The sequence below is a fragment of the Geotrypetes seraphini genome, chromosome 2, assembly GCF_902459505.1.
Source record: "Geotrypetes seraphini chromosome 2, aGeoSer1.1, whole genome shotgun sequence".
Classification (NCBI taxonomy): Eukaryota; Metazoa; Chordata; class Amphibia; order Gymnophiona; family Dermophiidae; genus Geotrypetes; species Geotrypetes seraphini.
In genome coordinates, this window is record NC_047085.1 from 280164973 (window position 1) to 280178134 (window position 13162).

The window sequence follows — 13162 nt, forward strand, 5'->3', positions numbered from 1 at the left end:
AAAGGGCTCTTGTTTGTTCTTGCAGACCAGAGATGACTTTGAAGTGAAAGGGCTCTTGTTTGTTCTTGCAGACCAGAGATGACTTTGGTACAGAAGGCTTCTGTTTGATCTACATCCTGTTAAAGTTCTGTTTAGCTCTGATCTCTAAATAGGTGCAATTAACACTTTCTGAAGGTCATGGCTCAGTCCTTTCTTTTGGTTTTTGGTTTTTTTTTTTTTCTAAACATATTTTTATTGAAAGTGAAAAAGGTCACAACCAGTCACAGTTAACACAAAAATGAGCTTTTATTGTTCAGACTGGTGTAGTTTAGAGATGAATTTGGTCTTCTGGCCTACATCCTGTTATCCACCCTGGCCAGGTACTTAACACTTTCTGAAAGCAGTTGGCTCAGTCCTTCCTTTTGTGTTCTATTGAATGGGGTATTTAACACCTTTCTGAACAGATGCCTATACTGGCTCAAAGACCACATCAGAAATCCACTTTTAAATCCATCAAATGAATAATTATAAAACCATCTTAACTCCAAGCAGAATTATAAAAACATTTTAACTCCAAGCAGAATTATAAAACCATATCATTTTTACTTTAAGTCCCTCAGAATAAATGATCTACTGGGTCAGACAATAATTCAAATTCAAAATTCATAACTCCAGCAACATTAACTATATCAGGCTACATATTTTAAGATCATATCAGAATTATAAAATTTCATGCTACAGTTCCTTATTAAATACTAAACATTTCTTTGGACACGCTATCTGAAATGACGGGTTGCATCTAGTCGGAAGAGGATATCTTCTGTCTCGTGGGACCCTCGACCACCAGAGGGCACCCGCTGAAAATCAGGGGAGGGAAGTTTCATAGCGACTCCAGAAAGTACTTCTTCACCGAAAGAGTGGTGGATCATTGGAACAGACTTCCACTGCAGGTGATTGAGGCAAGCAGCATGACGGATTTTAAGAGAAAATGGGATGCTCATGTGGGATCTTTAGGGGAGTAAATTCAGGGGGGCGGGTACTTGGAATAGGCAGATTCGATGGGCTATGGCCCTTTTCTGCCACCATTTTCTATGTTTCTATTTTCTGCCTAAGGGAAAAGTTTTTACTGAGTGAGACATCCATCTGTTCATCTGTCTCATGGATTGGGATTTATGGAAATCAGGAATTGTTTGCTTGTTAAAATGAGATTTAAACCTACATACTGAGTTCCTAGTAGCCTTCATCTTGCCCATGGGTGGACAGCCTTAGTCCTTGGGGGCTGCAGTCGGTCAGGTTTTTATGATTTCCCCAATGAGTATGTATGGAATCTACTTGCATGCATTTGTATGCAAATAGATCTCGAGCATATTCATTGGGGAAATCTGAAAAAGTATTGGGCTGCAGCTCTCTGAGATTGCCAACATTCTTGTCAAGTAGATTGCTGTCCTTGTGTTAAAAAAGCAGTGTTTTCATTTTCATGGGAGCAAGAAGGGTAGGTAGTTTTTCTTCACCAAGACATTTGGAAGAGTTGAGAGCCAACAATGTAAATTCAGCCCTGATGATATTCTGTAAAATTTCCTGTGTTTTCACATGATTTTCACCAGCTCATGGGCCCCAAATTCTATCCTTTAGTCTTCCTATGACTTACATACTTTATTTGTGTAGCATTGTTATAGTATAAGATTAAAGAAAAGCTGGTATAAAATGTGTTAAAACTTTGCAGATAATGACAAAAGATGGGCAATGGTTTGAAGAATGGTCTGATGTCCCTCAGAATAGACACACACAAATACGGCCTACAATGTTTCCACCCAAAGATGAGGAAAAACTCAAAGCAATGAACTTGCAGCATTGGTAAGTATTTTGCAGAATACTGGAATTGATTTGAGCTGGTCCAGTGTAAAACATGTGTGGTGGACACATGTTATTGCAGTCTCAGTGATATGAGTAACAAATCACTGGTGAGGTGTATTAAAAAATCAATTAATAAAGGCCCTTGGAACAGAATGTGTTCTACAGTTTAGATATATGATGCCACAAGCATGCTCACAAGATTGTTAAATTAATTTTTTCTGTGAATTGATGTTTCTTAATGTGTTTTGTTTTAAATGAGGAAATGAAATTTAGATTGTGATGCCTCTTATTGGGCTAGTGCTAAATGAACTAGACCAGTGTTATTCAACTACCGGTCCATGGACCGGTGTTGGTCCACAGAAATTTCCTGCCAGTCCACAGGGCTAGCACGTGCATCAGGCCCAAAACAGTGTTATTCAACCGCCGGTCCAAGGTACGATCGATGCAGCGTTATCTTTGAGCCAGCTCCCTCTTCCTCACTGATTCAGTGCACAAAGCCACGGGCAGTGTCTCCAACACACATCATGCGCCTGAACCGGAAGCCGCCTCTTTGATGTTGCAACGTCAAAGGGAAGGCTTCCAGATGAGGCAAGGGACGTGCAAGGAGCCGATGCCCGCAGCTTTGTGCATTGCATCAGTGTGGAAGAGGGAGCCGGCCTGAAGATAACACCGGGAGCGGCATAAAATGGCCAGGCGGGAGCAGGCCAGAAGGTAAAGCATAGCATGGAGGGAGGGAGACAACAAAGGTAGGGGGAATGATTTTATTTTTGAATTTAGTGATTGAATTATGTCAATTTTGAGAATTTACATGTTGTCAGTGTGCTTTGTGTAGTTTAATTTTGTGGTTAACCATTATGTGTTGTTAATAAGATTATATTGTGTATCTGTGAAAAATGAATGGAAAAAATAGTGTTACAATTAGTACTATTATGGGGGCGGGGTCTGGGGTAGAGATTGGGTAGAGATGGGTGGAGTCTGGCCCACGACTTAGCCCAGTGTTCTTTAACTGCCGGTCCACGGACCGATGCCGGTCCACAAAATAATTCTTTTATTTCTGCCTGTCCATAGGTGTAAAAAGGTTGAAGAACACTGAACTAGACCACAAAGTTCGCTTTACATGTCATATTAGGTCATTTTGTTTAGTGCGATTCTTCATTGTTCAGATCAGATTTAGCTATTTTGAGTTGCTTTATTCCAAGTGCTATTATTGCTTTTCATTTCAACTTTTTATTATTACTTTTATTTTTTAAACCAATCTGTCCTCTATAGATGCTTTATGATATATACCAGTATGCTGTGTGTTTCATGGTATAAATGACACTCCTTTCTTTCATTTTAAGTCACAGAAATGTGCATTAAGACTTTGACTGATTTTTAACTTTATATTTGTTTCATTTCTATAAAGATGACTCTCATACTCAAGAGATGGGGTGGTTAAACTACTTGGCTTCAAAAGTAATGCAATAAAAGTAGAAATTATCCAAGAAAATACTAAAAAAATAAAATAAAATCATTCTGTCAAGTGATCTAGAGCTCCCCACTCAACCATCTCACAGATTGATGAATTTTTTTCAGGGGATATCCAAAGTTTTGAGACATCTCTCCGATATTTGGGCTACTATTTTGTATCCGTGGAGAATGTCGACTGGTGACCCTGCTTGAAATTGGACCAATTTATATGGAATTACCCATTAAATTACAGCCTCTTGTCACACTTTCGTTACCGGGTTCTGGAAGGGCTACCGGGCAGTGTGCAAAAATACAGTCCCTGGTGTGCCTTCAAAGGTTGAAAGCCCTGTTGGTCATAATATAAGGAGAAAATAAAAGTCAGAACAGCACGGTTCTCCTCAAAAATAATAATGCTTTAATCCACAATAAAGCTTTACTCAGCAATGTAGCCAATGCTCAAAAGTTCCAAACAAACAAACGCAAACAGTACTTTTGCCTTGGCTACCAAGTCAGCATAAGGCTGGTCAGACCCTTTCCTCAGGGTAAGTATAAACAGTCTCTCACCAGCTTCTTCCAGAGAAAAAGAAGAACAGGAACACAGTAATTGGTGAGCTTGCACAGTTTCATAACAGTCCTTTATAAAAGTTCATTGGTCCTGATACAGCACACCGTGCTTGCCTGGATTTAATCAGGCTTCCCTTACCAACTTTAGCAGCTGGCAGGGGTGGGGAAGTTGTCGAATCCACTATCAAAATTGGCCCCACAATCCCAACCCAGAGGATCTTCTGTGGATTTGCCCCACACAACCCCCACTATCACATTCAGTGGCTATATTCTCCAAAACAGAGAGAGAAAAAAAAAAACACAGTCCAAAGTCCTTTGAACAGGGCACAATCTCCCTGTAGTGAGTTTTGAAATGCTCACTCAGCCAGCACTAGTCCCTTCATTCACAACACCAAACAGTTCAAAAGTAAAAAGAAAACTTAGCTTTCTTCCATGCAATCCTCCTAAAGTTCCAGGGAAATTTCCATAGCTTCCTCTGACTGTGGATAGACTGGCTGGTTAACCAGAGAGGAATCTTCCAAGTCTTCCATTTCAATTTCATTCCCCTGCTTGAGCTCTGGAGCACCTGTCCATGTGTCTCCTTCCTCTACTGGCTCAGGACTGACTCTCCTAGGCTTGCCTTGCTCTACTTGCCTTGCTCTGAGCAAGCCACGCCCTAACCTGAGTGGGGGATGGGCAGGCTTTTGCTTCTGCTGAGCTTTCTCCTGCTCTCCAATAAGCCTCAGCAGGTGGGCGCTCAAAGGGCTAGGAGCCTGTTTCCTGGGATTTGCCTTACTGGGAGCTACTCTAGATTTAACAGAGTTGTAATCCTCAAACTGCTCCCCCTCCTCCCAGGGCTCCTGCTCTCGGGAACTCACTTTAGAAACAGAGCCTGTCTGCATGCTTGTTGAAGAGCTGCTGCACTGGTCAGCTCTCTCCAGCTTTAGGGTTGAGTTTCTTTGTCTTCTATCTGGAACAAGGCTAGCTGCAGTGCTGGGCTTGTGATACTCTTAAAACTATTTTTTTTTTTTTTTATTACAAAGTAAAAAGTATTCTTAACAAGCTGGACAAGTTTATCCAAGTTTCCAAGTTTATTAAATGATTTGATTAATCGCCTTCTCTACATTCAAGGCGATGTACAAAATAACATAGGTAAAATATTGTATAAATAAACAATGTTACAAAAACAAACACAATTTAAAATAAAAATTAAGTTGTTACGTATTATATTGAAACAACGGGAAAGTTCATTAATGGTTACATTCTATATTAAATTCAAAATACAAAGGTAAAAACATGGGGGGGAAGAAAGACAGTAAAAAAAGTGGATAAAAAATAATAAAAGATCATTATTCACTAAAAGCATCGTTAAAAAGGAAACTTTTGAGCTTAATCTTACAAAGTATCTAATATGTTTACAAGCAGTACTGTATTGTGAATATGCACATATCAATGTGCAATCTGAGGATACTTAGGCCCTCATTTACTAAGCCATGGTAGATGTTTCTACTATGGCCCAGAGCGCTAAATATGCCGTTGCTCATAGAACCTATCCCCAACATCAACTTGGGCTTAGGTAGATACTCCAGATACTTCATCATGCCCAAGAAAGGCACAGAGGACTCGAGGCCCATCTTGGACCTCAAGGTGGTGAATGCCTTTCTGAAGGTCCCCAATTTTCACATGGAAACAGCCAGGTTGGTCATCGCAGCTATTGTTCCTGGGAATTTCTGGCCTGCCTGGACCTCATGGAGGTATATTTGCCTATTCCCATCTTTCCGGGCCACAGAATATATTTAAGGTTTCACATACAACAGCATTTCCAGTTTGCAGCCCTTCTGTTCTGATTAATGAAAGCCCCCTGCACTTTCACCAAGATAGTGGCTATGGCTCATCTACAGAAGATAGGGATCCAGATACATCCCTACCTGGACAATTGGCTGATCAGAGCCCCATCCAGGCAGGAGTGCAAGATGAAAATACAATGAGTGTTGCTGCAGTGGTTGGACTAGATTGTCAGCTTCAAGAAGAACCATCTGGAACTAACCCAGACTCTGGAGTATCTGGGAGTTCCTTTGACACTACTTGGGGCTGCGTTTTTCTTCCAGAACCATGCAAGCAAAAGCTGCAACAACAGATCTTGTCTCTTGGCGATGCAGATTCCCACCGTGCGGTATTACCTTCAGGTGTTGGGCTCCATGGCAGTGTCCTTGGATGTGGTCCCCTGGGTCAGGGAACACATGCAACCTCTCCAGGACTCTCCTGTCTCTGTGGTCTCCACAGAGGCATTTGCCTCAAATGCAGCTCCAATGGACAGGGATAGCGAGGAACAGCTTAAGCTGGTGGCTTCAGGAAACCCCCTTGTTGAAGGGCATGCCTCTCTAAATATTGGAATGAGTAACTTTCATGACCGATGCTGGTCTTTTCATCTGGAGAGCTCATTGTGGGGATCACCTGATTCAGGGCCAATAGACTTGCCATCAGAAGAGGTGGTTCTTAAATCATCTGAAGGTCCAGGCAATCCAGCTAGCCTTGAAGGTGCTGGAAAAGCTCATTGAGGGAAAAGCTGTAAAGGTGTTCGACAATACCACATCATAGCCCAGGAAGAGTCCCATTGGACTGGAAAACAGCTAACGTCATTCCACTCCACAAAAAGGGTTGCAGGACAGAGGCTGCAAATTTCAGACCAGTAAGTCTCGCATCGATAGTGTGTAAACTTATGGAAACACTAATCAAACACAAATTAGATACAATCCTGAATGAGGAAAATCTACGAGATCTCCATCAACATGGATTTACAAAGGGTAGGTCCTGCCAATCCAATCTAATCAGTTTTTTTTTGACTGGGTAATGAAAAAGCTGGATATGGGGGAGTCCCTGGACGATGTGTACTTGGACTTCAGTAAGGCTTTTGATAGTGTCCCACACCGCAGGTTATTGAGCAAGATGAGTTCGATGGGATTAGGAGAAACATTGACTACATGGGTTAAAGACTGGCTCAGAGGTAGACTTCAGAGGGTGGTGGTAAATGGTACTCTCTCCGAAACGTCGGAAGTGATCAGTGGAGTGCCGCAGGGCTCAGTCTTGGGTCCGATCCTATTTAATATCTTCGTAAGGGACCTTGCTCAGGGGTTTCGAGGTAAAATTACATTATTCGCCGACGACGCTAAACTATGCAACATAGTAGGCAAAAGCACAGTGCCCGACAGTATGGCACAGGACCTACTCTTACTGGAACATTGGTTCACAACTTGTCAACTAAGTTTTAATACCAAAAAGTGTAAGGTCATGCACCTTGGCAGCAGAAATCCATGCAGAACTTACACCCTAAATGGTGAGACCTTAGCAAGAACTGCAGCAGAACGGGACTTAGGACTGATCATTAGTGAAGATATGAAGACTGCCAATCAAGTGGAGAAAGCTTCATCCAAGGCTAGACAAATGATTGGTTGTATCCGTAGAAGTTTCGTCAGCCGGAAACCCGAAGTTATAATGCCGTTGTACAGATCCATGGTTAGACCTCGTCTGGAATATTGTGTACAATTCTGGAGACCACATTATCAAAAAGATGTGCTGAGAGTTGAGTCGGTTCAGTGAATGGCCACCAGGATGGTCTCAGGACTCGATCTCCCGTATGAGAAAGGGCTGGGTAAGTTGCAGCTATACTCACTCGAGGAACGCAGAGAGAGGGGAGACATGATTGAGACGTTCAAATATGTCACGGGCCGTATTGAGGTAGAAGAAGATATCTTTTTCCTTAAAGGACCTACGGCAACAAGAGGGCATCTGTTGAAAATCAGGGGTGGGAGATTTCATAGCAACACCAGGAAGTATTTCTTCACCGAAAGAGTGGTTGATCATTGGAATGATCTTCCATTGCAGGTAATTGAGGCCAGCAGCGTGCTAGAATGAGAGATACATCAATGAAATTCATGAGGCATCAAAGATTTCCAGCAGTGGGGAAGAAGAGGCTGTGACACACTAATGTGCCTTGAGACACCAGCAAAGAGGAAAGGCGCCAGTGTCAGCTGACTGCCTACAGGATGTGCCTGTCGCGGCAAGAGGCACATCCTTTAGGCAGTCATCTGGCGCCTCTCCTCCCAGGGTTTGCAAGTTCAAGGCCCTGTCTGGAGGGCCTCCACGCATGCACGAATACAGGATGTCCGGGGCGGTACTTGGAGAGACCTCCCAGGAAAGAATCTTGGGAGTTCTGATCGACAAGTCGATAAAGCCGTCCACGCAATGTGCGGCGGCAGTGAAAAGGGGCAACAGAATGCTAGGAATGACAAAAAAGGGGATCACGAACAGATCGGAGAAGGTTATCATGCCGCTGTACCAGGCCATGGTGCGCCCTCACCTGGAGACTGCGACCAGCACTAGTCACTGTACATGAAGAAGGACACGGTACTACTCAAAAGAGTCCAGAGAAGAGCGACTAAGATGGTTGGAGGAGATGCCGTACAGCAAAAGATTAGAGAAACTGGGCTTCTTCTCCCTCAAACAGAGGAGATTGAGAAGGGGACATGATCGAAACATTCAAGGTACTGAAGGGAATAGACTTAGTAGATAAGGACAGGTTGTTCAACGTCTCCAAGGTAGGGAGAACGAGAAGGCACTCTCTAAAATTGAAAGGGGATATATTCTGTATGAATGTAAGGAAGTTCTTCTTCACCCAGAGAGTGGTAGTAAACTGGAACGTTCTTCCGGAGCCTGTCATAGGGGAAAACACCCTTCAGGGATTCAAGACAAAGTTAGACAGGTTTCAGCTGAACCGGAACATATGCAGGTAGGGCTAGTCTCAGTTAAGGCGCTGGTCTTTGATCAGAGGGCCGCCACATGAGTGGACTGCTGGACACGATGAACCACTGGTCTGACCCAGCAGCGGCAATTCTTATGCTCTTATGTCTATCACACATTACTCTATCATATCAATGTCTGCGTATGTCCGGAGGCCCTCCAGCCGCAGCCTGGAGTTTAATATGCAGCTGCTTCAAAAAGTTTGCAAGACACTGCTCTGGGGCAACAGAGTTACAGGAGGCTCAGTTTGTGGATCAACAATCCCTCCTAAAACCTTTGAATAGTGTCTTGGCGGATTCAGCAAAGCGCAGATGCACAGACACCGCTGAACTCACAAGGAGACAAGGTGAGTTCTGCAGGGGTTCTCAGGGCATCCTGATCATGGTTTTACTCCTTTTTTTAGTTTAATGTTTGCAGTCATTTTGAATTATCGGGATCTGCCTGCTCCATCTGTGCATGGGGGGAGGGGGGTCTGCCTCTGAGAGGGCAGTTCCTGTAAGGTTCATCTGCAGGATCCAGAGGTCCAGTTGATGAAAGATAGTTTTGGAGGATTCAGGATCTCAGGCGGAGGCTGCAGCCCTGGACCAGGGATTGGAAACACAATGTTGAGCCACCTTTTTAAGCCAGCAGCTTTGCTAAAGGTCATTCTTGTACAATAACCTCTATACCAGTGGGTCATTTACCTTTTCCAGCCTGGAAACTGTAGGGAACTTGAAGCCAATTTCTAACTCCTCCCACTGTAGGCATCTGCTGTTACTTACCTCTGGACTTTCAGTTTTGTTTCCTACAAGCCTAGGCTGTAGGGGCTTATTCTTTCTGCTTGTGTTTTATTTTCTAAAAGTTTTAGTCACGATTGATTCTTGGTGTGGATCTTGCTCTGTTGCTGCAGATTCATCCCGCGGGGTAATCCTTCAGTGGGAGATCGCAGATTTTCTGTAAAAGTCTGCTTCTGGGGGTAGAGCTGCAGTAAGCCCCTTGGACAGCCTGCAGGATAAATCGGGGCTCCAGGATCGGGAGCTAACTCACCCTGGATTTGTCCACCCAGCAGTCTGCGTAGTTCCGTGAAGGCGCGACCGGGATCGGGACCGGACTACGTACCTGCCCTGATTGTGCTAGAGGTCCAAATAGTCACTGACTGGCATGACCGGACAGGTGAGAGACAGTCAGAAGATGTGAGAAATCCAGTTTTCCCCAGCTTCCTGAGGTAATAGATCTCCATGCTTGCTTGTCAGCTTGCCTGCCGTTTCTGTTAAAGCAGCACAGACACTGAGTCATATGCATGCTTGCATTGGCGATTTTGGAGGGTCTTCAAAAGTGGGTTTTGGGTGTTTCCTCTGCATGCCTTATCCCACCCCCACCTCTGAAAAAACAAAATCGCTGTTTTCCTAGGTTCCTTGTGTTTTTCCCAGACTGTTTTAGGACAAAATCTGCACCCGCGGTGGCCGTCTTGGATTTTCTTCAAACTGTTTAAAAGTTTGTTTTTTTTGTTGTTGTTTTTTTGCACTTCGGAGCTTCGTTTTCACTCCAAACTTCTCAGATGACCTCAGGACATGACGTTTGCAGCGATTGGCTGTTGGATTCGCAGCCGTGCATTATGTGTGCCGCAGCCCGCGAGGGGGGTGAAGTGAGTGCAAAGTCTGCGATGCCCGTCTCTGGAGATGCCCCGCTTTCCCCCATTTCTACCAGAGACGCAAATGCAGTGTCCGGTGCGTCCAAAAAGGGTGCGGGGGGCACTTCCGCGATACACAAGCACAGTTCAGGGGAAAAGTCCCATAAAGCTGCTAAGTACTCTAAAATTGAGGCACGCAGAGCGGCTCTTGCCACCAGTGACTATTTTCCTCCTGAATTTGTAATTATGATGTATTCGGCTTTTTGGGTTAAAAAGGCTGTACCTGCTTCTTTCACTCAGAATCCAGTGCAAATGAGTGTTCCCCCTCTAGATTCCAGCATGTCACTTTGTTCTATTTCAGGGGCACCGGAGTACAGACGGATGGTCTCCACCAACTTCTGTCTCTGTCCTTTTGCTGTTGCAGGTTATTTCAGCAGCATCCACTGGTGTGGCTAAGCTTGCGGATATCCGAGATCCCCCTGCAAGCGGGCCCCAAGAGCTTGGGGATGACCCGACTGTGCACCGGCTGTTCAAGACTAGCTGCTTACCTTACCTTATATCTGAGTTCCTCAGAACCCTGAACCTGAATTTAGACCAGCATGAACAGGCTGAGTGTTCATCATGAGTGATCAGCGTCCGCTGTACGCTTCCTTTCTGGACAATCCGGATTTGACTTGGATTCTCTCAGAAGTCTGGGGGTCCCCGTAGGGTCCCCTTAAATGTTCTAGGGCCATGGCGCATCTGTATCCCATGGACCCGGAATTTACTAAATGGTGCTATTGAAGGTAGATTTGGCTGTGGCACAAGTCACTAAGTGTACTTCCTTACCCTCAGGTGGAGGGGTGGTCCTGAGGGATGGTCAGGACAGGTAAATGGATTTTGTCCTCAAACGCCTTTTCAATTCCACGGCGGCAGGAATGAGAGCTACAGTGGCCACCTCCTTTGTTGCCCGGGTATGTCACACCAAGCAGCACTAAGATCCCAAGGAAGTTGTCCTTCGGGACCTGGACTTCCTGGTTTCCGGAGTTAATTTTCAGTCGGATGCCGTCTATGAAATGATGTAGGTTTTGCCAAGCTGGGAGCTTATTCAGTGTCCACATAGTGCATGCTGTGAATTCGTCAGTGGTAGGGTGATTCTTCTTTCAAGCTATGCTGAGTAGGCTGCCTTTCAAAGGTTTGCCCTTGTTTGGCCAAATGCTGGATGATCTCATGGGTGTCGTGGGGGTCGGCCAGGGGGGTCGCGGGTCGGCTGGGGGGGGCGGTCGGAGGTTCTTGGGGGGGGCGGTCGTTGGGGGGGAGGGGGGTTTGCATCGAGGGCAGGAGGGCCTGGGACCCTCCTGCCCGTAATGTAGTGCGGGGTGGGGGTAGGAGGTCGCCGTGGCCAGGAGGGTTTGGGCTCCCTCCTGGCCCGATATTGTCGGGGAGTTGGGGAGTCGGCGGGGCAAGAGGGCTTGGGCTCCCTTTTGCCCCGATCGTGTGGGGGAGTCGGGGGGCAAGAGGGCTTGAGCTCCCTCTTGCCACGATCGTGTCGGGGGTGCCGTGGTTGGCTGGGGCAAGAGGGCTTGAGCTCCCTCTTGCCCCGATCGTGTCAGGGAGTCGGGACCACCAAGAGGAAGCAGCAAGACACCGGTAGGAGCTTCTACATGATGGGGGGTGGGGTCGGGAGGCTGTGGGGGTGTGAGCGGTCCTTCAGGGTGGGGGTGCGGGTGGGAGTGTGTGCTAGCGGTCCTTCGGGGTGGGGGTGCGGTTGCGTGCGAGCAGTCCTTCGGGGTGTGGGTGCGAGCGGTCCTGCGGGGGGGGGTGAATCCGACGTCGAGGGGGCATCAGGCTTTCAGGGTGGGGACAGGACTTCAAGGGGGAGAGGAGAGTCGGGGCGGCCGAAAGGAGAGTCGGGGTGGCCAGAGGAGAGTCGGGGCGGGCGAAAGGAGAGTCGGGCGGCAACGGGAGAGTCGGCCAGCATGCGCGGTATAAGGGTGTGCACGGTATATAAAAATTTCTGTACATAAATTTGTGTTTTTCGCGCGCTATACCCGTGTGCGCGTTTTACACGGGTGCGCGTTATCTACGTGAAAATACGGTAGATAAACTGTTGTTATTATTATTATTATTGTCTAGTGCTGAAGACATTGGAGAACACCCTGGAAGTCAAAGCTATCAGGATCATGTTGTCAGTACCATGGACTGTTGCATACATCAACAGACCAATAGTGCCCCGTTGAGATTAGAGGCCCAGAAGTCCACGTACAAGCTTTAACAGCTTGTACGTGGCTTGTACGTGGCTTTAACAGCTTGTAGTAGGCATGGACAATGTACAGGCCAGCTATCTCAGCCGGCAGACCCTAGAACCGGGGGAATGGTCTTTGTCCCAGAAGGCCTTCAGCAGCTATTACAAAAATCCCTTGTTTCTTCAGCCAAAGACTTGAGCCCAGAAGCGTCAGCATGGTCACTCTAGTACAACCTTGTCTGCAGACAAGGCTGCTGTATGTGTTTCCATCGTGGCCCATGATAGGCTGGGTCATTTGAAGAATAGTGACCCACCTGGGGATAGTAATTGTAGTGGCTTGAGATTGACCACATTGGCTGTGGTATGCAAATCTGGTTCGGCTACAGAGGGACCAGTGTCTCAAACTGCCACTTCATCCAACTCTTCTCCTGCAGGGTCCAGTTGCCATGGAAGACCTGGAACACTTTGGGTTTATGGCATTGCTCTTGAGCATGCAACCCTAGCACAGAAGGGTCACTAGGAGGTGGTCATATCTACCCTCCTAAGAAACTGGTGACTGTTGCTTATGCCAAGGCTTGGAAAATGTTTCGGCACTGGTGTAATAAGCAGAATGTGGAACCCTTTAGGGCTCTAATGTTAGTGGTCCTGGAGTTTCTTCAAAACTATCTTGAGAAAGGTCTGGCAGTTGATTCCCTCAAAGGGCAAGT

At 46.0% G+C, this 13162-nt stretch overlaps 1 protein-coding gene across 3 annotated transcripts in view; it reads left to right on the forward strand.

The window, feature by feature from the left end:
- The window catches only part of NSUN2 (NOP2/Sun RNA methyltransferase 2), a 922747-nt gene that overhangs the window by 544397 nt on the left and 365188 nt on the right, over positions 1-13162 (forward strand). For all 3 annotated transcript variants that reach the window (XM_033929740.1, XM_033929738.1, XM_033929739.1), the window contains exon 11: positions 1703-1833. In XM_033929740.1, the coding sequence (XP_033785631.1) occupies positions 1703-1833 (131 nt within the window). The remainder of the gene's footprint in view (positions 1-1702; positions 1834-13162) is intronic.